The sequence below is a fragment of the Eleutherodactylus coqui genome, chromosome 7, assembly GCF_035609145.1.
Source record: "Eleutherodactylus coqui strain aEleCoq1 chromosome 7, aEleCoq1.hap1, whole genome shotgun sequence".
Lineage (NCBI taxonomy): Eukaryota > Metazoa > Chordata > Amphibia > Anura > Eleutherodactylidae > Eleutherodactylus > Eleutherodactylus coqui.
The window spans coordinates 194,152,369-194,180,037 of NC_089843.1; the positions used below are offsets into that span (position 1 = coordinate 194,152,369).

Below are 27,669 nucleotides of genomic sequence, written 5' to 3' on the forward strand. Positions count from 1 at the left end.
ATTCTACATGAACTTGCTTTATGACCCAAAGGGACACAAACTATAAAAGAATTCCCTTTTTTCTGATAATTACCGTATCTACACGTTTCTCAATCCATCTATTCTAACTTACTTTCCCCAACTTTTGCTTATCTCTGAATCTGTGAGACTTTGTGGGTCTCAGATCCCCAAAATTCTAACTTGCTTTGTCTGTCCTTTGTTATTTCTCTAACTTGCTTTTCCATATAGGCATACTCTTTGCCTTAAACATTTCTACTATTTCACATGAATTTTTGAGACAGGATTTGTAGCCCCAGTGTCTATAAGGAAGGGCACTTCCTCACTTCATATGGAAACAGGCTCGAGAGTCTGAATGCCTCTATCCTCTGTTTCCACGGTAGGGATACTGGGGCTGGATCGCCGGGACTTCATTGGGACGGACTCGGGCGACGCGGCGTTGTCGCTGGGAGTGGCGCCCTGATCTGTCTCCTGGTCACGGGACCCTTTGGGATAACGGCAATTCTTGGCCAGGTGGCCTACCTTGCCGCAATTATAACACCTGCGTTTTTCTCTATGGGGCCTGTCCCGGAGCTGGACCTTCCCTTCCTGGTAGCTATAGTATTTAACCACCACTGCAGGGCGCTTCTCATCCATAGCAAACCCTACTGCCTTTTTATACAAGTCTCTGGGCTTGGCTTGTTGCCAATCAGGGGTACATGCTTTTATTTTATCTGCCAATGATGGGCCAATGCCTTGCATGAACGCTTCACACATCATTGGGTAGTACACTTCATCTGTACGGAGGGTGAGACCCATGTCTCTAGCCTTTGTTTCTAGTCTGCCAAAATAGCATTCAACGGTTTCATTCTTTTCCTGTTTACACATAGTTAAAGCTGTTTTTTTTGTAAAGGGTGTCGTTGTCCGCATCTGGGACAATGCCAATAAGGTTTTTTTCTCTTTGGGGCTCTTGTGGCGGAGTTGCAGCGGTACAACTCTGATACTCAGGAAGAATCTCAGAGCTGCTTGCGGTTGGTAAAATCGGGTGCATTCTGGCCGGATCAGGTACCGGGGGTGCATACACAAGTATGCCCTCAAACCACGGCTCACAATCCCACCGTTCTACATTTGCCTTTCTACTATATTTGATTATGGCCTCTATTCCTTTATCTAGACCGGCGTCTTTGATAGCTTTCGTGTGTTTTGTTCTGTACTGCCGCCAGAACTCATAGTTGAAAGTTCCTGCTCTTTTAAGCCCTATCAGCTTGTAAACTTTACGGGCTTGTTTATAACTGTCCTCCCCCTCTCTCTCCCTGATTATCTCAATAGGGGCCAAGAAAGTCGTAGACTGTCTGGACCCCATACTAATAATTGGACTTGCCATTTTTGATTCACCGGTAAATCTGGCGGGTCGCGATGACCTTTTAAGTCCCTTCTGCCATATCGCGACTGGCAGGACACGAATGTTTCTATGGACTTGATGTCCGCTGTTTCTACCTCAGTCCTTCGGGTAGATCAGGACAGCCCCTGCTGCCAGGTCGCAGCTGGCAGGACACGAATGTATCTTTATTAGTAAACCTTTTTATGGAGAGAGAGGAGACCACGTCTCACCTTTATACGCGGCCTCTGTGATCTTATAACAAATGACAGCTAGGAAAATGAGTGCGGCAGTCAAAGTACAACAAAAAGCTATCAGTTCAATGCTTACAGCAGACAGCATGGCAATATACACATGTGGGTTCTTCCGTCTAACACGGTTACCAAGAACACCGTAAATAACACAGGCAGAAGTATCCTATACACATACAGCAACAAACCTTTCTGTCGACACGTGGCTTTTGAAGACAGGGGGGCTCAGATCTTTAAGTGGTAAGTCAAATGGCTTACCTTACACCGGTGTTTTGTAGATCTGAGGTCCCGTGTCCCCTAGTCCGGATGGTCGGCAGGCAGGGTTGTCATATATCGGCTGCAGGTAAGGAGTTAAATTCTGGCCCTCGTTGGTTGCGCCAAGTAATGTAGGGGGTCAGTCAAACTCTGACCGTTGAGCGGATGCTGTCTGCTCTCAAATTAGTCTTTAGATATGAGTACTCATAGACAACGCAAAATAGACAGTCGCATGCATCATGGATTGTCATATAGCGAAGTGAAGTTTATTTGCAAAGTACAGAACTTTATAGAAACAGAAAATGCTTGCGTAAGATCTAATCACTGCGCATGTCCGATCCTGCTGGACACCTGGACTTTCTTAATGAACAATACACATCTTTCAAAGAAGTCTCCTACGTGAGCAATGCATCAATGTCCGATGATAACTGTATCAACAATATGTTCCCAGGCGCTTCTAAGCAAAGGGAGTAAATTTCTCTAGGACAGAGAGAACGCTGATTACACACACGGGAACATATCCAAGGTAATTATATCTGAGATTTAACATTCTTCTAAGTAAAAAGTGAAATTTGTACAGATACATTTAGCAAAAGCAAAGAATACAAAATGGAGTCGCTGTAGTCAATAATTAATACACTTATCAATTTAAAAAGGCATAAACGTGAATTAACCCCTCACATTCCCTATAAAGGGGGGCATTCTTCTAGGCAGTGATGGACTAGTCACATCACCACCTGTATCAGCATGAGGGTGAAATCCTCTTCACACAGTCAGCTTCAGCTGAGGCTCCAACAAAATGACTCCCAGTGTAGTGGCCCAGAACACCATCCTGGTCCCCCCCATAAATGTCATACATGTTTGTCCTATGTAGATGCACTGTGCAATGCTTGTCTTGTCACTTTCAGTATGTGTGTTGCACAGCTGCGGTGCTTGAGAGATTAACTTTACTAAAATCACTGCCTGTATGTAAATGTAACAGTCTGTCATGTCATGTGGTGTGAGGGAAGGTATAAATAGGAGTGACAGAGAGCGGGAAAGAAGTTCAAATTCCATCTTCAGAGAGTTCCAACTGGTACCATCTAGCACAGAACCACATGGAAGCACCTTCAGCTTCCATGTAAGTGAAGATGGAGGAAAAGGACAGATATCCCGTAGCGATTGGAGTGTGGATGTGAGTGGAGTGAGTCCCAAAACCTGTAAGAGAGAGCATCCCCAAGTAATTCTGTATACAGAGACCCATCGTACAGATATCAATTCATATTACAAGTTTACCTATGCGGCCGTCCAACTCCAGAATCACCGTATAGAGGTACGCTGCTGAGATACACCCACGCGCCTGCTGTGCAGGGTGTTATCACTAATCCTTTAAGTAACTAATTGTTGCCAGAGTGTCTGTGGAGTGACCCCTACCCCTCTTCCCCCCCCCCCCCCCCCCTGGAGTGCTCCCAGTCCAGGAGCAGTACTGTACAGATAACGTGGACTGTAGGACTGGTTTCATCCTGTGTATGCTCCCTGACCTCTGAGCTCTAGCCTGCTGGCACTTAAAGAGAATTGTATCTGCATTGTTGTGAATAATTGTTTGCCTAAGTCACTTCAAGTAAAGTTATACCTGGCCCAAACCGTTCTGAGGTGTGATACACAAGTGTCCGTGAAACCCTCTATAGAGAGACAATTATCTTCCTTCGGGGGGAGAGTTACTTCATATAGCTTGTATGACATCACAAGTGAGTTTCTTTTAGGTAATCATTTCGGACTGCATCATTTGATTTCTGTGAGGTAAGTTTCTGTGACACTACAAGTGGGTTTTAATCAGTTAACTGCTAAAGGTGGCGAGTTCTCCTTCAATGGAAGTCTTCAAACAAAGGCTGGACAAATATCTGTCTGGGATGATTTAGTGAATCCTGCACTGAGCAGGGGGTTGGACCTGATGAACCTGGAGGTCCCTTTCAACTTTACCATTCTATGAGTCTATGAAATTATATGTTAGTTTAGTAAGGTCAACATTTAACAATGGTTAGCATTTTTTTATTTTCAGTTTTGCATATTAAAAAATTAACAAACAACCAGATGTAAGTATGGGAAATTTATGGCTTGTATGCAAGTACTTGGATGAAAATGGAGTAATTAACCAGAGCCAGCATGGGTTTGCAGTAACAGGTCATGCCAGACGAATCTAATTTCCTTATACGACATAATCACCACCTGGGTTGATCAGGAAAAGGCGGTGGATATAATATATCTTGACCACAAGTATCTCATACCACACATATTGGAAAAATGACCAAATATGGGATTGACAAGGCAACTGTTAGGCCTCGGTCAGACGACCGTTTTTTGCAGTGATTTGCGGATCGCATGACGGATGAGCATCCGCAAATCGAGTGACCGGGTCCGAAAAATCTGCAGCTAGCAGCGTTTTTGGCGAAACCGGCCAGACACGAGGAATTGCAGATCGCGCCTATCTGCGATCTGCGATTCCTTGTGTTTTATATATGCGCTCAATGGGGCCGGCGGCAGCAGCGCCGACCCCATTGAGAGCATATACTACAAAGTTATTCTCCTCTGCCACAGCTGTAACAGCTGTGGCAGAGAAAAACGATGTTCGCCCATTGAATTCAATGGAGCTGGCAATACAGCCGGCTCCATTGAAAGCAATGGACTGCCGGCGAGCGCGGGATGAATTTTCGGGAAGGGCTTAAAAATATAAGCCCTTCCCTGAAAATCATCCTAAAATGTGTAAAAATAAAAAATATATATATACTCATCTTGTCCCTGCAGCTGGAGTTCAGCCGCGGCCGTCCGGCAGTTCTTCTGAACTGCTCTGTGTAGTATTTAGCAGCCGGGGATTTAAAATCCCCGCCTGCTGAATGGGCTGCCTCTGATTGGTCACAGCCCTCACCAATCAGAGGCAGCTCTCACTCACCCATTCATGAATTCAATAGCTGAGAGTTGCCCCTGATTGGTCCTTGCGCTGAGCCAATCAGAGGCAGCACTCACTCACCCATTCAGAAGCAATGGTTCTATAAATGCGCAGATCGCATGCACATGCGCAAATCGTGCGAGAAAAACGCCCATCTGACCGAGGCCTCAGGTGGATTCACAACTGGCTGAGTGATCGAACTCAAAGAGTGGCCATAAATGGCTACACATCCAAGTGGAAGAATGTATCAAGTGTGGTACCACAAGGCTCTGTCCTAGGCCCAGTGTAGTTCAACATTTTTATAAATGATCTGGAGGATAGAATTGATGGGAAACTGATCAAATTTGCCAACGACACAAAGCTAGGAGGGATGACTAACACTGGAGAATACAGAGAGAGGATTGAGAGGATTTAAAAAGATTTAGAAAAGCTTAAACAGTGGGCGGCGACTAACAGAATGGTATTCAACAAGGAGAAATGCAAAGTCCTACATCTGGGCAAGAAAAAGGAAAACAAGCACATACAGAATGGGAGGAATTGGGCTAAGCAGCAGCACATGTGAAAACGTCTTGGGTTTACTAATAAATCACAGACTGAACATGAGTCAACAATGGGATTTAGCAGCAAAAAAGGCAAACCCAATTCATGAATGGGTGAGTGAGTGCTGACTCTGATTGGCTCAGTGCAGGGACCAATCAGGGGCAGCTCTCAGCTGTCATTCAATAGCTGAGAGCTGCCCCTGATTGGTCCTTGCGCTGAGCCAATCAGAGGCAGCACTCACTCACCCATTCATGAATGGGTGAGTGAGAGCTGCCTCTGATTGGTGAGGGCTGTGACCAATCAGAGGCAGCCCATTCAGCAAGCGGGGATTTTAAATCCCCGGCTGCTGAATACTACACAGAGCAGTTCAGGAGAACTGTCGGCCAGCCGCTGCTGAACTCCGGCTTCAGGGACAAGGTGAGTATATATTTTTTTTTTATTTTTACACATTTTAGGATGATTTTCAGGGAAGGGCTTATATTTTTAAGCCCTTCCCGAAAATTCATCCCGCGCTCGCCGGCAGTCCATTGCTTTCAATGGAGCCGGCTGTATTGCCGGCTCCATTGAATTCAATGGGCAAACATCGTTTTTCTCTGCCACAGCTGTTACAGCTGTGGCAGACGAGAATGATCTTTGTAGTATATGTTCTCAATGGGGTCGGCGCTGCTGCCGCCGGCCCCTTTGAGCGCATATATAAAACACAAGGAATCGCAGATCTCAGATAGGCGCGATCTGCGATTCGTCGTGTCCTATAATTTATCGGACATCCGCATAAAAAGCGGCCATGTGACCGATCCCATTGCGAAGCAATGGTTCTATAAATGCGCAGATCGCATGCGCAAATCGCGCGAAAAAACGCCCATCTAACCGAGGCCTCAGGTGGATTCACAACTGGCTGAGTGATCGAACTCAAAGAGGGGTCATAAATGGCTACACATCCAAGTGGAAGAATGTATCAAGTGGGGTACCACAAGGCTCTGTCCTAGGCCCAGTGTAGTTCAACATTTTTATAAATGATCTGGAGGAGAGAATTGATGGGAAACTGATCAAATTTGCCAACGACACAAAGCTAAGAGGGATGACTAACACTGGAGAATACAGAGAGAGGATTGAGAGGATTTAAAAAGATCTAGAAAAGCTTAAACAGTGGGCGGCGACTAACAGAATGGTATTCAACAAGGAGAAATGCAAAGTCCTACATCTGGGCAAGAAAAATGAAAACAATCACATACAGAACAGGAGAAATTGGGCTAAGCAGCACATGTGAAAAAGTCTTGGGTTTACTAATAAATCACAGACTGAAAATGAGTCAACAATTTGATTTAGCAGCAAAAAAGGCAAACCCAATTCAGCTGTTTGCTGAATTAATGTTATGGCTGATTGGTGTATTTGATCCACATTTCTTACTGAAAGCATGAAATAAGTATACTTACTGCACAATTAATTGATACTTAAAGAATTGTAACATGTAGGTAAAGGGTGCATTTTGCAGGTGTCAGCATTTTATTATCTTAGAAAGTGATCAAGTGAATACTATGTATCGGTTTCCTTGTGCCGTCTGAGCTCTGATCTTCACACTCCTCCTCCTTTTCCCCTTCTTTGAAATAAGGGCATATTCATCTAACATCAGTTGTGAGAAGACTGTTCATTTACAGCCTGCTTACAAGCTCACAAACTGAAGGGTTCATCATAGGATTCAGGTATTCTACTCATGCTCTTAACAATTTGGAAATAATGTTGTGTAATAAGCTTGCTGAACAGATGAGCCGAGATCACCAAACGTCAAGGAATTAGAGAAAGTGTAATGATAAAAATTAAAAGGTCACATTTGAAAAGCTATTTCTAGCAAACCACAAGAAATACAGAAAGAATAAGGCTAAAAGCAACTTGTGGAAGTGCCATCTAGACCAGCACTTTTCTGGTCAGCGGTCAGGTTTGGGGGAGGAGCCTCTGGACATACACATGAGAGTTAGACAAGACTAAATGCATATTTTAGTGGTATTTCTGTCCTTGATGCTACTTTTGATGTTCTTCAATCCGCCGCCATCCACTTCAATGACTATTCCTCTTGTGAAAAGCACAGTAGGATAGTCAGGCGGTAGTCTGTAGCACTTCTGCGCCGGACAGTTGTCACTTGTAAAGGGACCTTAACCTATTTGTTCTAAGTAGTTGATGACATTATACTTGATATATTTGTCTTTAAAGTAAGACTACACCATAAGCCAATATTATGTGTAGTATAATAGCATTAAGCTGTTTATGATATTTGCTATACAGTATTGATTGCATATGTATGTAGTGCTGCACATAAAGTATAACTTTTAGGATGAAGTTTAGTACCTTTACATTTACTTATTGTGAGTATTATGTAACAGATGTGCTGATTATTTGCCATTGCTAAAGTCTATGTAAAATAAGTCGTTGAGAAGGCAGCATGACCTACTTTACTGCAAACAACGAGGCACTTCAGCTTTACCCTCTCCAAGTCCTCTGTGTGGTCTGTTATGTGCTGCGGGGCTTCTGTAGTGGACTAATGGTTCAGTTATAATTTAAAATTAAGTACATAAATTAAGTAAATTAAATCAACTGAGCTAATTAAATAAAATAAAAAATATATTAATTTATAAGTAAATTGAATGATAACGCAATGACATAATTTATTATTATAATTTAAAGGAAGGATCAGGGGACACTCCTTAATTTCACACATCAATACCAGAAGAAGGATCTTTACAGTTGGATAGTCAAACTATGGATTGTCTTATCCAAAGAGATAGTAAAGGCAGAGACAATGACAGCATTGTATAAAGGGCTAGATGTCTATGTAATGGTATTGGGGGTTATCAAGCAATAAACGATGAATAATTGGTTAAGAGAGGTTGAACTTGATGAATCTGGCTTTTTTGCACCTATGTAATTACAATATATAGAAATGTTCTGTGTGCTTGTCCTCTTACGTAAGATTATTTTGGGTAAATACCACTATTAACAAATATTCTGTGTTCTTTATAGAAAGGTTACATATTGACTAAATCCGCCAGGGCATTTCTTTATTTAATATTGCTGTAAGATATGTTTTTTCATTAATTCAATGAGAAAGAAAATGACAATTTCAATCATATGCAACAATTTTTGTGCTAAATATTCTCAATGATCGTCCTCCGCTCATTTTTGTTATATTTTGACTCTATTTTATGATCTCCTGTAATCTTACAATTCTGATTCTTCTTATGTGAAGCACACGGTCCTGCAAACTAGTTAATTGTTCTTTCACAATCTATTACAGCAGATATTGTATGGTACCTAGGGATGAGCGAACGTGTCCGTTACGGACACATCCGCACCCGGACACCGGCTTTGCCGAACACTGCAGTGTTCGCGCGTAAGTGTCCGGGTGCCGCCGGGGGGCGGGGAGATGCGCGGCGGCGCGGGCGGCAGTAGCGGGGAACAGGGGGGAGCCCTCTCTCTCTCCCTCTCCCCCCCACTCCCCGCCGCACCCCCCCGCGCTGCCACGGCGGCCCCCGAACTTTTTCGCCCGAACACTGAAGTGTTCGCAAAGTTCGGTGTTCGGGCGAAAAAGGGGCGGGGCCGAACGTGTTCGCTCATCTCTAATGGTACCATATATACAGAATGCATTTTTGAGTCTGCAATGGTACAGTCACTACTCACTCAATGTTGTCCATCATTAAGTAAACACCAGACCTATACAGTCGTGATGGCTTCATACTAAGATCATTATGTAATCTTCATCAAGACTTTTTTTTAGACAGGAACACTACAAGGCCCAAGGAGCAAATAGAAAATACTCATATCAGAGAATACATTGATAAAGTATACTGTAGATTAAGAGGTCAGTGACCAAAAACAAGCCAATAGAAGTTACTACATTGCCCAGGAGTGACTTTGTTCAGGATGGCCTACATAATTCTAGAAACATCTGTTCTACACCAACTTTCTTGTGGGATTTTGTTTCTGTAGAAAGGCTCAGATTGTAGATTCGCAGTAACCCATGCTGCAACTTCTTAACTGCAGCATAAGTCTTCACCTGAGCATCAGACCAGTGGACTCTAAAGTAACTCTTCCATTGCTAATTTTGCTCTATTCACATAAAAATCTATTGGGAATAAGAGCACCCAGTTTTTTGGAAGCACTGAAGATTTAAGACCATAAAATAGTACATGGAATCACCTCTAGGTCTGTATGTAGATAACACGTTCCTCACAAACTTGAATTATGACATGTTATGGGAAAATCCTTATTTCTACTTTTAACTGTTTTGAAAATATTCCTACCTTGACTTTAATATTAAAATAGGTTTTTGCACCATTTGAAGTTTACCCCAAGCCTAAGTGATGATGCTCATGCAAGATCCCCTGGTTTTGCTCCAGACTTTCATTTTACTTCTTTTCACCCCTTATTACTGTCACTCCCAACTCTGCCTATTGAGGGACTGCAGTGGAAAGTTTGCATATAGTTCCTGCTAATCACTACAAAGAAAAGGTCTTCTCAGTGCTGTAAGCAAAACCAAAGTGTGTAGCAATATAAGAAATCATAAACAGCAATTTATATACTCTATGCATTTGTAAAAAAAAGTCAGATATCCAAAAAGTACATAAATCATGCATTGTGAGCACATATAAAGTAAGAGATTTACAGCTTGGCATGCTGGCCAATATATTGTAATGATTACACTGTTGAAGGAGTTGGTGTATGTAGGAAGTGGGGAGGGTGGGAGTGTGTGTGGGGGGGGGGGGGGGGTTTAACACATTTAATTCATCGAACTCAAAGTAGTGTTTTAAATGTTTAAATAACTGGAGGCTAGCTCTATGTGGCCCAGTGGGTGTTGCCACTTATTGTAGCTTCTTCAGGGACATTGCTTTATTTATATTGCATACATAATGACCGCCTGTGCTCAGAAAATGTCTGTTAAAAAACTATTATCTACAATGGAGGGGGAGGAAAGTCCACGAAACATACAACACAATGGCCATACTATAGTCTTCTCTCACATTTTCACCCATCCCCTTGTAAAAAAGTAACATTAATGAAATGACAAATAATAGGTACCCCAAGATTTTACCCCAAAATAAAAGTCATCCTACAAAAAACAAGACTCTACACAGCTTGTTAAAAAACGATGGGCCTTGAAAATTGATATTAAAAATGTACATGTTATTTATGAAGCATTTTATTTAAAATACAAAACACTAGCAGAATAGTTTTTTTACATCCCCCCCCCCCCAAAAAAATGTTTAAAAAAAAATAAATTAATAAATCATATATACTTAGAGGAATAACTAGGTTTTCTTACACCCAGAACGAAGATACATTTCTGCCTCCCATATCTGAACTTTAACTTTGCAAGGAAATTGAAGAAAAAGTATTTCTCTGCAGTCAAATGTTCTAAGTCTGATGAGACTACTGGAGTTTAATTATAAGGTATATTTAATTAGTAGAGATGAGCGAGTATACTCGCTAAAGGCAATTGTTCGAGCGAGCATTGCCTTTAGCGAGTATCTCCCCCGCTCGAGACTGCAGGTTCGGGTGCCGGCAGTGGGCACGGAGCTGAGGGGGAGAGCAGGGCGGAACGGAGGGGAGATCTCTCTCCCCCTCTCTCCCCCCCCCCCCCCCGCTCCCTCCTGCTGACAGCCGCTACTTACCGCTCCCCCGCGCCGGCACCCGAACTTGCAGTCTTGAGCAGGGAGATACTCGCTAAAGGCAATGCTCGCTCGAGAAATTGCCTTTAGCAAGTATACTCGCTCATCTCATGTTATTAGTAATAACAAATCATATACAAAAAGTAAATGGACGCGTTTCAGCATGCAAACAGCACCCACTTCAAGCATCATGATTTTGGGAGAACTATTTTGGGGTAGTGGATGTTCCCTCCATTATAGGCCTAGACATGTGTCCTATAAGTAGTTTGAGGCTACAATGGGAATATTGCTGAACAAAGAAGAACTAATGCTATAAAATTTGGGGTGCGTCTTGAAACAAGGGAAACTGTCATGAAAGTGACATTTATGAAAAGAAATCAATTTTATTTATTTTTCACACGCTTTAAAATATTTTGTTTTGCAAAAAACTGAGGTCAGAATCCTCAGTACACACCTAGATGAATCAGCTAAGGGGTCTAGATATCAAAATGGGATCACTTGTGGGGGGTGTTCTATTATTTTGGCATCTTGATGGCTCTACAAGGGAGCAATGAGGCCTGGAATTTATTCAGTTGTGCCCTGAAAGCCAAAGGGTGTTCCCTCCGTTACAGGCCAAGCCATGTGTCCAGTAAGCAGGTGGGGGCTACAATGGGTATGTTTCTGAACACAGGACAAACGGGAGTATCCATTTTGGGGTACAAGTCTTCATTCATATGTGTGCTATACAAAAAAAACTTTTTAAAATGACATAATTGCCAAAAAAATGAAAATCATATTTTTTTCCTTCTGCTCTTCTTACATTCACTCAAAAACTGTGGGGTCAAAATATGCAGTACACCCCTAGATGAATTAAGTTTTCACAATGAGGTAATTTGTGGGGGTTTTCTGTCATTTTGACAGCCCAAGGTCTTTACAAGTGTGCAATGTGGCCTAAAACGCCTTCAAGCAAAATATCTGTTCTGAAAGCCACCGGCTGCTCCTTTCGGTTTGGGCCTCATTGTGCATATGGACATAAGATTAAGGCCACAATGGTTATGTTTCTGAACACAGGACAAACAGGAGTATCCAATTTGGGGTGCAAATCCTCATTTTCAAGTGCATTCTAGAAAACAAAACTGTCCTTAAAATGACATATTTGCAAAAATATGATATTTTATTTTCTCTCCTGTACATTGCATTAACGCCTGAAAAAATGTGGGCTCAAAATACCCAATAAACCACACATTTAGGGGTGTTTTGTTTTTAAATGGGGTCATTTGTGGGGATATCTATCATACTGACACCTATGAGCCTTTGTAGTCTTGGATTGGTGTAGAAATACAAAATGTTCCTCAAAATGTTAATGTTAAATTTAACCGTCTCCTAAATGGTTAAAAAATAATAAAGTTTTCTTTAAATGCTTTCTTTAATATCCTAGGATGTAATTCACCTGGACCTTGAGACTTGAATTCATTTGAGTTAGCTAGGTCTTCCCTCACCATCTCTCTGCTTACAGATAGCCTGCATTCTTTTATTCCCCCAATAGCAAAGGGAAGATCAGCTGATCTTACATCTACTTTCTGAGAGAAAACAGATACAAAATAGAAATTTAACAGTCCAGCCTCCACAACGTAATTTTTAACCAATTCATCATTTTCATCCTGTAAACATTTTATAGCATCTTTGCTTTTGACATACCCCCAAAATCTTTTTTTATTGCTTTTGGCCTCTGTTGCAAGCCTCAATTTATAATTAGCTTTAGCTTTTCTGACACTTGCCCTACAGCTTCTGCAGACCACATTACATTCTTCTTTAGATTTCCCCCCTCTTTCCATTTGATAAACATATTTTTCTTCCTTTTTAACATGTGTTCAAGTTCTTTGTTCATCCATCCTGATCTCTTCAAATGCTTCCCATTCTTCATTTGTTTAGGTATTGCTAATGATTGTGCTTTGAGAATCTCATTTCACAATTTTTCACAACCTTCTCGGACATACTAAATTCCCTCCCAACTTCCTTCTCCGACAGTTAGCATAGGCTTCCATGGGTATCTATGCAGCTGCCGCCGCCAGCATGAGAGTGCCCAGTCAGGCGCTTTTACACCATGAAAATACGCCCCTGTGCACTGATGAATTTTTAAGCCAATGCATCAGAGGGGCAGTGTATATTGGCCGGGCTTGAAAACCCGTTCGATATATGCTCCAAAGAGCAGTGGGAGGGACCTGGACCAAGCCTGCTAGGTAGGTATAATAGGACATTCCTGAAAATAAGACCTAGCACCTCTTTTGGGGCAAAAATTAATATAAGACAGGGTCTTATGTTCGGAGAAACACGGTAATTGCGGAACACTCTGTGTGTTTGGAGTTGTGGTTAATACATATCCACTGTTCCATTTGCCTCTATGAGATGGAAGGAGATCGATGCAATCAGCAATCTTCCTCCATCCACAGTAGTCAATGGAGTTGTGTTCACATATGCACAGCAAAATGGAGCATGCAGAGATGTCCTCCATGTTTTTTTTGCACACCTATTGACTTCAATTAGTGACTGTGGTCCAAGAAGCTGGACCAGAATAGAACATGCTGTGACTTTTTTCCCTTTACAGTCCGTGTCTGTACAGCCCCAGCGACTTGATGGATCAGTGTGTTGTCCGTGTGCAGTCAATTTCAAACATGTACAGCAGTAGGACGTAAATTTGCTGACCTTAAAAAGCCCTAGTGAAAAGATTTGTACCTTTCCTGTGTTGTCTTGCAAAGCTACATCAACGAGAGAGCTGCTGTGTGGAAGTAGTATAGAACAACCAAAAACAGGTCAACTGCAATAGCTTATGAAGCTAACTCGCATCCAGCCACTACCTTTCCCAACCGGAACTCAGGCCCAGTTCCATATTTGCTTCTCTTCTACAAAAAAACTCTCAAACTTTACTTTGTGTATTTTATTTGTTGCAATGCTTGATGAGTTAAAATGTTGAGGTGGGCTTCACACAAGCTGGCCCTAACACCTGTGTATTTGCGCGCCCCTGAGTGCTGTGCTTTTGCATAATGAACAATGCATTTTTTACACGCATCTGCATATTTTATTGTACTTTTTGTGCCCACAAGGCACATTCAATTGTGCGCAGCAAATAAAGACATAATTAGTCTTTATTAACATAGTAACATAGTTTGTAAGGCTGAATGAAGACAATGTCCATCTAGTTCAGCCTGTTTTATCCTTCTGTTTTGTTGATCCAGAGGAAGGCAAAAAAAAAAAACAAGAGCAGAAGCCAATTAGCCCTTTTGGGGAAAAGATTCCTTCCTGACTCCCTAATGGCAATCAGACTAATCCCTGGATCAACCCCTAATAGTTCCTACCTGCCTGTATACCTGGATCAACAATTAACCTAAGATTTATAACCTATAATATCCTTCCTCTCCAGAAAGACATCAAGTCCCCTTTTGAACTCCTCTAAGGATTTTGCCATCACCACATCCTCAGGCAGAGCGTTCCACAGCCTAACTGCTCTTACAGTAAAGAACCCCTTTCTGTGTTGGTGATGAAACCTACTTTCCTCTAATCGTAACGGATGCCGTCTCGTTACCGTTGCTGTCCTGTGCATAAACAGATTATGGGAGAGATCCTTGTATTGTCCCCTCATGTATTTATACATAGTTATTTGATCGCCCCTTAGACGTCTTTTTTCTAGAGTAAATAATCCCAATTTGGATAGCCTCTCTGGGTATTCCAGTCCCTTCATTCCATCTATTAGTTTAGTTGCCCTTCTTTGAACCCCCTCTAGCACTGTAACATCTTTCCTGAGCACCGGTGACCAGAACTGTGCGCAGTATTCCATGTGAGGCCTGACAAGTGCCTTATATAGTTCTTGTCCCTCACCCCTATACCTCTTTTAATGCACCCCAAGACTTTATTTGCTTTTGCAGCTGCTGACTGGCATTGATTACTCCAGTTTAGTCTACAGTCCACTAGTACCCCCAGGTCTTTTTCCATATCACTTTTCTCTAGTAGTACCCCATTAAAGGGGTTGTCTCACGCCGAAACGTTTTTTTTTATTATTCAATAGGCCCCCCGTTCGGTGCGAGTCAAACCCAAGGGATGGGTTAAAAAAAAACAAAAGTTTCTTACTTACCCGAATCCCCGCGCTGCGGTGACTTCTTTCTTCCTTTACCAAGATGGCCGCCGGGATCTTCACCCACGATGCACCGCGGGTCTTCTCCCATGGTGCACCGTGGGCTCTGTGCGGTCCATTGCCGATTCCAGCCTCCTGATTGGCTGGAATCGGCACACGTGACGGGGCGGAGCTACGAGGACCAACTCTCCGGCACGAGTGGCCCCATTCACCAGGGAGAAGACCGGACTGCGCAAGCGCGTCTAAAAACGCCAGAAGACAGCGAATTTAGACGGATCCATGGCGACGGGGACGCTAGCAACGGAGCAGGTAAGTGAATAACTTCTGTATGGCTCATAATTAATGCACGATGTATATTACAAAGTGCATTAATATGGCCATACAGAAGTGCTGAACCCCACTTGATTTCACGAGACAACCCCTTTAAGTGTATATTGGTGACATCCGTTACTCCTGCCCATTAGCATAACCTTACATTTTTCAACATTGAACTTCATTTGCCATTTTTCTGCCCAAGCCCCCGGCTTATCTAGGTCCGTTTGTAGCCTTACGTTGTCCTCCGTTGCATTAATTATATTGTATAATTTTGTGGCATCTGCAAATATTGATATTTTACTGTGCAGCCCCTCTATCAGGTTGTTGATAAATATATTGAACAGAATGGGGCCTAGTACTGAACCTTGTAGCACCCCACTAGTGACTGTGGCCCAATCAGAGTATGAACCATTTATTACCACCCTCTGCTTTCTATCATTGAGCCAATTCTTTACCCAGATACACAGGTTTTCGCCCAAACCAAGCTGTCTCATTTTATAAATCAGCCTATTATGTGGCACGGTGTCAAATGCTTTAGAGAAGTCCAGACATACGAGATCAATAGACTCTCCCAGGTCCAGCCTAGAGCTTACTTCATCGTAGAAGCTGATCAGATTGGTCTGACATGATCGACCCTTCATGAATCCATGCTGGTGAGGAGTTATTCCCTTGTTCTCCTTGAGGTACTCATCGATGGCGTCTCTCAGAAGCCCCTCGAATATTTTTCCAGTTACTGAAGTAAGACTTATTGGCCTGTAGTTACCAGGCTCACTTTTGGTCCCCTTTTTGTAAATTGCAACCACGTTGGCAATGCACCAATCCAATGGTACAACCCTGGTCTTGATAGTATCCACAAATATTAGATATAGCGGCCTAGCTATCTCATCACTTAGTTCCTTTAATACCCTTGGATGTATTCCATCTGGGCCCGGCGATTTATCGATTTTAATCTTCTTTAACCGGTTCCGCACTTCGTCCTTATTAGTTCCAGATGTATTTTTTTCCATCCGAACTAAGTAGTGTTTCACACATCTCTTTGCATATTGCGCACCGCCATTGACTTCTATAGGAACCTGTGGTGTGCAAATACGCAGAAAAATAGAGCATGCACTATTATTTTTATTGTGTGACTAAAATGTGTGTGCAAAATAAGCGAATGTAAACAAACTCATTAAAATCAATGGGTTCTATCCTCTGCATATTAGCGCTAACAATTTTTGTGTGCGCAAATATGCCTGTGTAAAGCTTGCCTAATTGATAAAAAAAACTGATAAAGGCCTCATGGACACCTGTGACTTTTTACAGTGTAATCCGGGGCGGGCGTCCACCACTGGGTTCTGCAGCAGTAGCCCTCCACAGCATGCTATGGCAAAGTGATTTTTCATGCCCACGAGCGGAAATTAATTGCGATTTCCACTTGCGGATGAAAAATTGCAGCATGCTCCATTTTTTGTGGTTCCCGCATGGACGGCTTCCATTGAAGTCAATAAAAGCTGTCTGACCCGTGGCTTGTCCGCAATTCCAGACAGGCCTTGGATTCTGTGGGAAAAGCAGGACTTTAAAAAAATCTGTACTGCGCATGTCCGACGGCAAGCCGTGTGAACCATGCGCAGTACAGGAAGAAGATAGGTCCACACGGACGCCGGTGAAGAAGGCCGCCTGCACACACAGGGTCACCCCCCGCCGGTCAGGGCCGGATTCTGTGCTGGATTCTGCAGACGACATCCGGACCTGCTGTGTGTATGAGGCCTTAATGTGATAACTGATACTTAGAGTATAGAAGATTCCCTCATGAAATGACAGAAAGGCAGAGCTTTTAAACAGAATGGAATTCTGCTATGAAAATAACAATTCTACTTATTAACGACTAATTCCTAATCTTTATCTGTAATGTAAAATACTGTTGGGGTTAATAATATCTACAAGCCCACGCTTATGTTTGCAGTGGAGCCGGTAATAAATAGCGTTCACCATTTGCTACTTTAAAGGATTATTTCAGATGTGAAAAACAAATTATTTTCCGACACCCAGCGCAGAGCATTTCCTGTCCCGGTTTCCTGTGCGTCTGCAACACACTTGTTCTATCATGATGAGATCTATGTCAATAAGTCTGTGGTATTTGCAATTGATACAGTTTATCCTATTTTTAGATGTTGTATCGTAACATGTAAATAACGTGATATGATAAGAAGAAAGTTTATTTCCGAACTGTAGAGTCACTAACCTACACATTTCTTAAGAAATATCAAAATGTTATATCAAAGCTCTAAAAGTTACAATTTGGAGGGTATATTATTAAAGCTTTTTGATGGACTCATATTTCACAAAATTCGTATTTTTGTAACTTAAATTTGATGAAATTCAGGGTAATAAATATAAATGGAGACTTATAGCCTTCATACTAAAAACATTTTCATAATCGTGCTGCAGTAGACCTGGTCAACTGTGACAAACCTACATCAGTGTCAGATCTGAAGGACAGCATTCATCAGCATGTTGTAGTAATTAAAACTGACATTGTTTTGCGAATGGAGAGCATTTTTGAAAAAAGGGGACTTATTGAACGTTTGTAGCATGATTTGCATACAGCGCTACCTATTCATGACTTTTTTACCCCTTTAAGGACCAGGCTGTCTTGTACCTTAAGGAGCAAACACTTTGGGAGATTTTACCCTTGTGGTGGTTAAATTACTACCCTTTTTTTTCTTTAGCTACCAAAATTATTTTTGCTGAGTTATTTTTTCCATGACATACAGGGCTTTTTTTAAATATATTTTTCACTGACTTTTTTTTCGTTTTTTTGTGCTATTGGGGGTAAAAAGCTAAAAAAATGCTTTTTAAAAAATATTTATAGTTGTTTTTTTAATTAGCATATTTATGCTGAAATAAGGCATGGTAACGGGTTCCTCATTGTGTTTTGGACATTTTGATATATAATATGTATGGTTTCAGATTACAGGGCGCATACGATGATGGTTTTGGTTGGCGTCAGCTTTGGGTTATTTTCTTTTTTATGTACAGATTTTTGTTTTATTCCGCAATTGTTTCTTACTTACTTTTGTAACTATTTTTACTATCTATGTCTCCCAGGACGTCATTTAAGACATCTGGGGAACATTCTTATGGGCTTTTCTTTTACCTATTACACACTTTTCCACTGTAGCTGGGGTATCAATAGGAACCACATCCATAGGAGCCCAAGTTACAGGGGAAACATCCCTGTAGTGACAATAGCCACTGGCAGAGCTGATTGGTGTCTGCTAGGACCCTGCAGCTCTACTGTAACATGGGGACCTAGCGGTCACGTGATCGCCAGGTCACGTAGTGGAAGAAACACTCCACTTTCACTTCCTAGCACATAGCAATCATCGGGTGCTATGTACCCAGGAAAGGAGAAAGCAGAAGCAGTAAAAAGTGGAGTAAATTGGAAAAAAAAGACATACCACCATCTCTCAGTGCGTCTTGTTTCTACAGCACACAAACTGCAACAAAAATGATGTGATAACTTTATTCTATGGGTCAGTATGATTACTACGATACCAAACTTGTACAGTTTGTTTTTGCTGTACTACTTTTATTTTTTTTCAAAGACATTTAATTTTTTTGAATTACTTTCTGCCGCCATCTTCTACACACAATAAGTTTTTAATTTTTCCATAGACATAGTTGTGTGAGGGCTCATTTTTTGCAAGACATTCTGTAGTTTACGTTGGTACCATTTTGGAATATATATGACTTTTTGATTGCTTTTTATTGCATTTTTTCTGGGAGACAGGGTGACTGAAAAAGTGCATTTCTGGTGTTCTTTATTTTTTTTTCAGACGATGTTCACTGTGCGGGGTAAATAATGTGCTACTTTGATAGATCGGACTTTTATGGATGCAGCTATACCAAATATGTATTTTTGTTTTATGATTTTGATTTTTTAATTATAGATATGGCAAAAGGGGGGTGATTTAAACTTTTATTGCTTTTTTCTTTTTTTACATTTAGTAAAACTTTATTGATCTGATTTTTACTTTCTTTTTTAGCTCTCCTAGGAGACCACAACTAGCGATGCTTTGGTTGCTCTTGTAGTATGATGTAATGTCATAGCATTACATCATACTGTGATCTGAAAGGCAGTCTATCAAGCCACCCCACGGGGATGGTCCTGATAGGCAGTCTGCAGAAACAGCTGTGGAGCCTTTCAGGAGAAACCTGGCTGCTATGACACATGCCGAATTGACAGCGGCATTTAAAGGGTTAATAGCCGCGATTGGCCATGTGGCTGATTGTAGCTATTGCCCGCAGGTGTCAGCTGTAATAAACAGCTGACACTCACACTGTATGAAGAGAGGTCGCCACACAAACTCTCTTCATACTTACCCCAATGCTGCTTCACGTAAATGTATGTCATATAGCAGGAAGGGGTTAACCCTTTCCAATCCATTGTCTGACGTCTAAAGACATTCTGATTGAAGGCTCTACCGCTCCGATGCTGGAAGACGTCCGGCAGGGTAATTTTACTGTAGATTGCTGGCCGCTCTGTTGTTGAGGTCTCTTCAGCATGTCACATACCACAGTACTGGCTTTAGCCAGCAGATGGCGCCATTGTATAACAGCAGAAAGAAAAAAGCCCCCTAGGAAAACCCTGAATCAAAAACTGGATTGCAAAGGGTTAATGATGATGAGTTGCAATACATCTGAGTGCCAGTGCAGAGCTATGGCTCGCTCTACATCTTGTAGAAGTGTATTACGGGTTACATTTCTTTCTTTTTGCGCGGTGTGGTTCTTGTGGGTGCAAAAAAATAGGACCTGCTCTATGTTGTGTGCATCTGCGCACCAAATAGGCCCATAGAGGTCTATGGGAGGTGTACAAATGCACAAATATGTGCAAAACTCTGTGCAGTCCTGCGCACACTAGCACCTGGCTTGGTTTAGGACAGGGTTGTTCAGTCAAACGTTTTCTCCCCTTATGCGGCTGAAAATGACACCATGGATTTTAATAGGATTTCAGTGATTTTGTTTTCACTAGGTCTTTTCTCGGCCATTAACTGTGCAGCCGAGAAAAGATAGGACCTGCCTTGTAGTGAATATTATGTGTGGGAAAGATCGGGCGACACATATATTCCCAGCGAAGGGGAAGGGATTTCCCTCATTCATGTGCAACTACGCTCCGTGCCGCCAGGAAATATGTATGCAGCTCTCAGCTATAGCTGCCTTGGTCACTTTGTATATCCATAGATCCTCCTTAACAAGTTAGAGTTCCCTGGTGTACAGGTTTGTCAAGCAATGCCATTGAATTCAAGTGGAAGAATGTATCAAGTGGGGTACCACAAGGCTCTGTCCTACGCCCAGTGTTGGTCAACATTTTTATAAGTGATCTGGAGGAGGGAATTGATGGGAAACTGATCAAATTTGCCGACGACACAAAGTTAGGAGGGATAGCTAATACTAGGGAAGATAGAGAGAGGACATTGTCTTCATTAAGCCTAACATACTATGTTACTATGTATGCTACTCAACAATGTGATGCAGCAGCCAAAAAGGCAAACACAATTCTGGGATGTATTAACCCTTTGCAATCCAATTTTGGATTCAGGGTTTCCTAGGGGGCTTTCTCTTTCTGCCATCATACAATGGCGCCACCTGCTGGCTAGAGCCAGTATGTGACATGCTGGAGAGGCCCCCCGACAACAGAGCGGCCAGTAATCTACAGTAAGAATACCCTGCCGGACGTCTTCCGACATCAGAGCTGTACAGCCTTCAATCAGCATGTCTTTAGACGTCAGACAGTGGATTGGAAAGGGTTAAGAGAAGCATACACTCTAGATCACGTGAGGCAACTATCCCCCTCTACTCTTCCTTAGTCAGACCTCATCTGGAATACTATGTCCAGTTCTGGACACCCCACTTTAAAAAGACATAGACAAACTGGAGCAAGTTCAGAGAAGAGTTACCAAGATGGTGAGCGGTCTACAAATCATGTCCTATGAGGAATGGTTAAAGGATCTGGGAATGTTTAGCTTGCAGAAGAGAAGGCTGAGAGGAGACTTAATAGCTGTCTACAAATATCTGAAGGGTTGTCACAGTGCAGAGGGATCAGCCCTATTCTCATTTGCACAAGTAAAGACTAGAAGCAATGGGATGAAACTGAAAAGGAGGAGACACAAATTAGATATTAGAAAAAACTTTCTGACAGTGAGGAGGATCAATGAGTGGAACAGGTTACCACGGGAGGAGGTGAGTTCTCCTTCAATGGAAGTGTTCAAACAAAGGCTGGACAAATATCTGTCTGGGATGATTTAGTGAATCCTGCACTGAGCAGGGGGTTGGACCAGATGACCCTTCCAACTCTACCATTCTATGCTTCTATGATATATATACACTACTTCTAGGTGAGGGATGTTACTGACAAATGAGTGTGTGCTGAAAGTATTATAACCTGAGGACGTTGTTAGTTGTGGGATCCCTGTATAGGTTACGTATTATTGAGGGCTGGATATGCTTTATGTTTGTAAGCAGCACAATTAGTTATGTGTTAAAAAAAGTTATGTGTTTTGTTTTAAATCATTGTTATGGTTAATTTTCTAATGCATTACAGAAAATTCTTATATTAAAATGTTGAATAAAAATGATAACTTTATCCTTATTTTTTACAGCCCCGTTTTAAACTTTATTGAACATGCCCGATGCTGCTGGTCACTTGCCTTTCTATTATGGCAGCATTTCTCGTGCTGATGCTGAAGAGTTTCTTAAGCTGGCTGGGATGATGGACGGTCTTTTCCTGCTAAGGCAGTGTCTGCGGACTCTTGGTGGCTATGTTGTCTCTGTGGTATTCGACTTGCAGTTTCACCACTACCCAGTAGAGCGGCAACTAAATGGCACATATGCTATATATGGAGGAAAGCCACATTGTGGCCCTGCAGAACTTTGTGAGTATTACTCTAAAGATGCAGATGGATTATGTTGTGTTCTGCGGAGACCCTGCAGTCGGCCATGTGGGGTGGAATGCCAACCTGGAGTATTTGATCACATCAGGGACAATATGATGAGAGAATACGTCAGGCAGACCTGGAAACTAGAGGTGAGCAGAAAGCATGATAATCACATGGTCCTGCCAGTGCTGGAAACTACTTATACAAATATATATATATATATATGTATTTTTTCTTTTTTTTTTCTTTATAATAATGCTGGATTTCTCAGAAGATTAGACTATATTTATGATGTCTCCACATAGCAGCTAGAATAGTATAAACCTGCTAGTACAGTGACCCAGACCTAGGAGGCAGAGCGGAAAAAATGCCTGTCTAGGGTCACACTACAGCCAGTGGTAAAGGAACGCAACTGAAAAGGGTTAACTGGTGACTTGCTACTGTGTCTTGCTTCAACCAACCCGTGTTTCTATTCCTCTTCTGTTCTCAGTTAACTCTCTCTTTTTCTCTCTCTTTTCTATTACCTCTCCTCTGTTGACTCTCACTCCCTTTCTCTCTAGCATAAACTTGGTTTTGTACTCAAACTTTGTTGTTGCTTTCCACCACACTGGCTGTGGTAGATGTTCGCCTTGGATCTCTCTGGTCTCTATCTCAGGATCTCCTGGACTAGATTGGCTAACCCTGCTAACTCTCTGTCTTTCATACCTTTTCTGTCTACCAATCCTGAGCTAGGGGAATGCTGACTATCCAATCCCTGATATAGCTAGTCAAAGAGTTGGATAGGCGGCGCTCACTTAATTAGATATCCCAGAACGTCATTCAAATTAGAAATGGAGAGGTAGATGTGGACACTTTGTCCAAGCTGATGGTGACTGTACCCAGACTAATACAGGCACTTAGTGCACTGTAGAGCAGCTACAGGAGGCTCCAATCATACATATGGTGGAGTGGATATAGACAAAAAAGAGAGAAAAAAGTCCTCAGCGCTCAAATATATGGATACAGTATAGCTGAAAGTATGATGAAAATATGCATAAGATAAACTTACTTCATGGAGGCGTCTCTAGTGAAGACGCCCCCAATCCCAGCAGACGTAGCAGATTACCGTTGGCAGCAGCAATTGTAGTTCCAAATATTTATTTCAGTGGTAGACGTGTTTCGGCCATACAATATTTTGGCCTTCATTAAGTACATGCATAGTCTAAAAAACATACAATATTTATAATGTTCTAAAATAAATTGAAAAAATAGTTACCTCCCCAAATGATTAGTAGAATTGATTTCCAAAAAGACTCAGGCCACTGACGAGTACGTAAGGCTCAACCTGGAGAAAGGATTTATTTGTAAATCTGCTTCTCCAGCATGGGCTGGCTTCTTCTTTATGAAGAAGAAGGACGCATCTTTGAGACCATACATAGACTATCGAGGGCTTAATGCAATCACGGTCAAGAACAAGTATCCATTGCCACTGATCTCCAAACTCTTCAATCATTTATGGGGGGCTCGGGTCTTTACCAAGCTTAACCTAGGTGGTGCCTATAACCTCATCCATGAAGGCGATGAGTGGAAGACAGCCTTTAATAACCGTGAAGGGCACTATGAATACCTTGTAATGCCATTTGGCTTTGTCAATGCTCCAGCTGTCTTTCAGGATTTCGTCAATTATATTTTTCGGGACCTTCTCCATCTATATGTGGTTGTGTATCTGGATAACATTCAGATTTTTCCCACAGATATTCATACTCACCGAAGAAAGGTCCATATGCTTCTCCAACGTCTGAGAGTGAACCGTCTGTTCACCAAGCTAGAGAAGTGCCTCTTTGAGCGAAATTCGCTTCCTTTCCTTGGGTACATATTCTCCAAACAAGGTTTAGAGATAGATCCAGGAAAAGTTTCTGCAGTTTTGAATTGGCCTTGTCCTTCCAGACTCCGAATTACGCACTGATTTTTGGTGTTTCCCAATTACTATCTGCAATTCATATCACATTTCTCCTTCCTGACGGTCCCCATATCCGCGAAACGGAGCAGATGCTAAACACTCACCTCCTGAGGCAGAAGCTGCCTTCCAGGCTCTTAAGGAGGCGTTTTCATTGGCCTCTGTGTTACATTGACCAGAGGAGAGGAAACTATTCTTTCTCGAGATCGATGCGTCCTCATCTGGAGCAGGGGCGGTCTTACTACAGAAAACCACATCTGGTAGAAAGAGAACCTGTGATTTTTTTCTCCAAATCATTCTCTCCTGCAGAACGTAATTACTACATTGGAGATCGAGAGCTGTTGGCCATCAAAATGGCCTTGGAGTACTGACGGTATTTGTTAGAAGAAGCCTTTCACCCTATTATAATTTACCAGGATCATAAGAACTTGACATACGTTCAAACTGCTCAACAGCTCAACCCTCAGCAGGCTCGATGGTCCTTGTTTTTTGCACGTTTTGATTTCATTTTATATTTCCTACTCACTGCTTGGAATATCAAAAAGGACTCGTTATCTAGAGCTATCGATTGCGATGACATAGAAGAGGCCCCCAGCACATTATTGACCCTGCTAGATTGATAACCGTAGCACTGGTCCAATTAAGAAATGTGCCACCACGAAGAACCTTTGTACCAAAAGAAGTCCAAAAGAAGGAGGGTCTTGTCCCGGGGCCACGGGTCCAGGTTAGCTGGACACTCTGGATTGTGGCGCTGACAGCATGCACCAGCATGCTCAGCAGATCGGTCGGGGTCCTGAGCGACGGATCCCAGACAATCAACTACTGATGACCTATCCTGATGGTAGGTTGTAAGTAGTATTCTCTCTGGAAAACCCCTTTAACTCTGTTAGCTCCGTATTTGGTCCATATTTTGTGTAGTGTAATTCGGAGCTAATATAAATCTACGTATTTATTCACATGACCGTATTTTTTATGGCCATTTTTATTTAGGACTAGAGATGAGCGAACGTACTCGGTAAGGGCGATTTCGCAATCGAGCATCGCGATTTTCGAGTACTTCACTACTCGGGTGAAAAGTACTCGGGTGCGCTGTGGGTGAGCGGGGGGTTGCAGCAGGGAGTGGGGGGAGAGGGAGAGAGAGAGGGCTCCCCCCTGTTCGCCGCTGCTACCCCCCACTCCCCTCTGCAACCCCCCGCCCCACAGCGCACCCGAGTACTTTTCACCCGAGTAGTGAATTACTCGAAAATCGCGGTGCTCGATTGCGAAATCGCCCTTACCGAGTACGTTCGCTCATCTCTATTTAGGACGTATCATAATGAATTATTTTTTCCATTTTTAATATATCATCTCTAATTGACCTTAGGGAGATGCTTTGGAGAATGCAATCATAAGCCAAGCTCCACAGGTGGAGAAACTCATTGCTACAACAGCTCACGAAAAGATGGCGTGGTACCATGGAAACATAAGCCGAGAAGAAGCGGAGCGAAAACTCTACTCGGGAGCACAGCCAGACGGAAAATTTCTGTGAGTATATTGATTCGGGCCCATTGAGGCATAAACTAGGGAGTGGTACATACAAACATCCTCGAAGATAATCACTCAAGGGGATTCAAAGATAAGGTAGCTATGTGGTAGCATTTTAATATTTTTGATAGTATTTTTGCCACCCCTTTTTCTTGCAAAGACTGTCAGGGCCAGATATTAGCTGCAGCTCATTAGTGGGTTATGAAATGTACTGCAAACAGTGGAATTTTTTGTAGTGTTTGTCTCGTGTGGCGCAGAGTGTTAAGCCAGCAGAAATGCAGTCCTAAGCTCTCACTCACGAACCCAAAGATTGCAAGTTGAAGCATGGTACAGGTAGCCGGCACAAGGTTGACCCAGCAGCCTTCTATCCTTCTGAGGTCAATAAAATGACTACCCTGCTTGCTGGGGTGGGGGTAATAAATAAATTACTTGAAAGCTCTGTGGAATAAGTTGGTGCTATACAAATAACAAGGTTTATTTTATTTTTTTCCATCCATGGGGATTTTCTTAAAACACAGTATGCACTAGGTAAGAATTTTCCTTTAGGAACCTTTCACATGGGCAGAATTGTTCCACGATACGTTGCAGAATTTACCATCGTGTGGAAAATTCTGCACCAAAATCTGCATGTGTAACTTACAGATTTTGATGCGGAATTCAAAATTGCTTAATTCTGCCTGTAATTCTGCATTCAAATCTACATTTAGGCATGTGGAGTTCCACAGTGGCAAATTCCACTGTGTGTTGAGTAACAATTCTGTTTCGTGTGAAAGGTCCCCTACACTTCTCTGTAGGCACTGCATGTCAAAAATGTGTGACCAAAAAATGCCATAGAAACGTCAATGTGAAGGATGCCTTATCTTTGGTGATTTTTCAAAAACTATTTCCGACAATGCAAAAGAAAAACTGTTCTCCTATAGATACATTTGTCTTATTTTTAAATACCTCATAATACGTTGTTAATTATGCCATATCTCTTATTCACATTGCCTTATCATTATAATATCAACTATGTATACTTGCGAATTTTCAGCATTTTTATTCAGCAAAAACAAAATTAATCTTTGATTTTTGCTTTTGTAGCTTTTTTTTTTTTACAAAATCTAAGGGGGGGGGGGCGGGGGGCGGATAGGAAAATGCCAAATTACTTTTGATTCAGTAAAAAACACCCCAGCCAGTTATTTAAAAAGAAGTTAGGGCTCCTACCCACTTGCGATTTTTCAACGCTGCGATATCGCTACAGTTTTTTAACACGATTGTCAATGGGACTTTTTAATGTTAAAAACGCATGGCAAGTTTGTACTTTGTGATTTTTGTACCGTTGGATTTCAGAAAGACAGATTTTAATCAACTCAAAAAGAGGATAGATACAATTCAATGGCTGGATGTTCTTAAGGACAGAAATATCCAAGAAGGTTGGGAAATATTGAGGGGAATAAAGGAATGCTACCTATAAGCAGCGAGATGGTGAGGGAACACATAGCTAAGGCCGGCTTCACACGAGCGTGACGGGCTCCGCCGCGGAATACTACGCAGTGAAGCCCGTCACGGCGCCCCCCAGAGACCCCATACTTAGCAGCGGAAGATAGCGTGAAGACGCTTCCCCGCCCACCGCCGTCGCGTCATGTGACACGCCCACCGCGTGGGTAGGCGGGAAAGCGTTTTCACGCTATCTTCCGCTGTGTTACAGCGGGAGATAGCGTGAACGGACGGCTTCCATTGACTGTACACCCGCGTACACCCGCGGCAAATAGAGCATGCTGCGGGTGAGGACGGGAGATTTCACGGTGCGAAATTCCGCGGTGGAATTCCGCATCGTGAGCATTGAGCTATTAGGTTCAATAGAACCTAATAGCAGGGGGCAACGCAGCGGATTTTTGCCGCGAATT

The 27,669-nt window shown here is 42.3% G+C and overlaps 1 protein-coding gene across 3 annotated transcripts in view; it reads left to right on the forward strand.

The window, feature by feature from the left end:
• The window catches only part of ZAP70 (zeta chain of T cell receptor associated protein kinase 70), a 122,890-nt gene that overhangs the window by 35,381 nt on the left and 59,840 nt on the right, over nt 1–27,669 (forward strand). For 2 of the 3 annotated variants that reach the window (XM_066574192.1, XM_066574193.1), the window contains exons 2-3: nt 22,045–22,469; nt 25,620–25,780. In XM_066574192.1, the coding sequence (XP_066430289.1) occupies nt 22,068–22,469; nt 25,620–25,780 (563 nt within the window). In that variant the 5' untranslated portion in view covers nt 22,045–22,067. Of the gene's footprint in view, nt 1–6,959; nt 7,024–22,044; nt 22,470–25,619; nt 25,781–27,669 lie in introns of those variants that run through there. The other variant, XM_066574190.1, reaches the window with a different exon arrangement.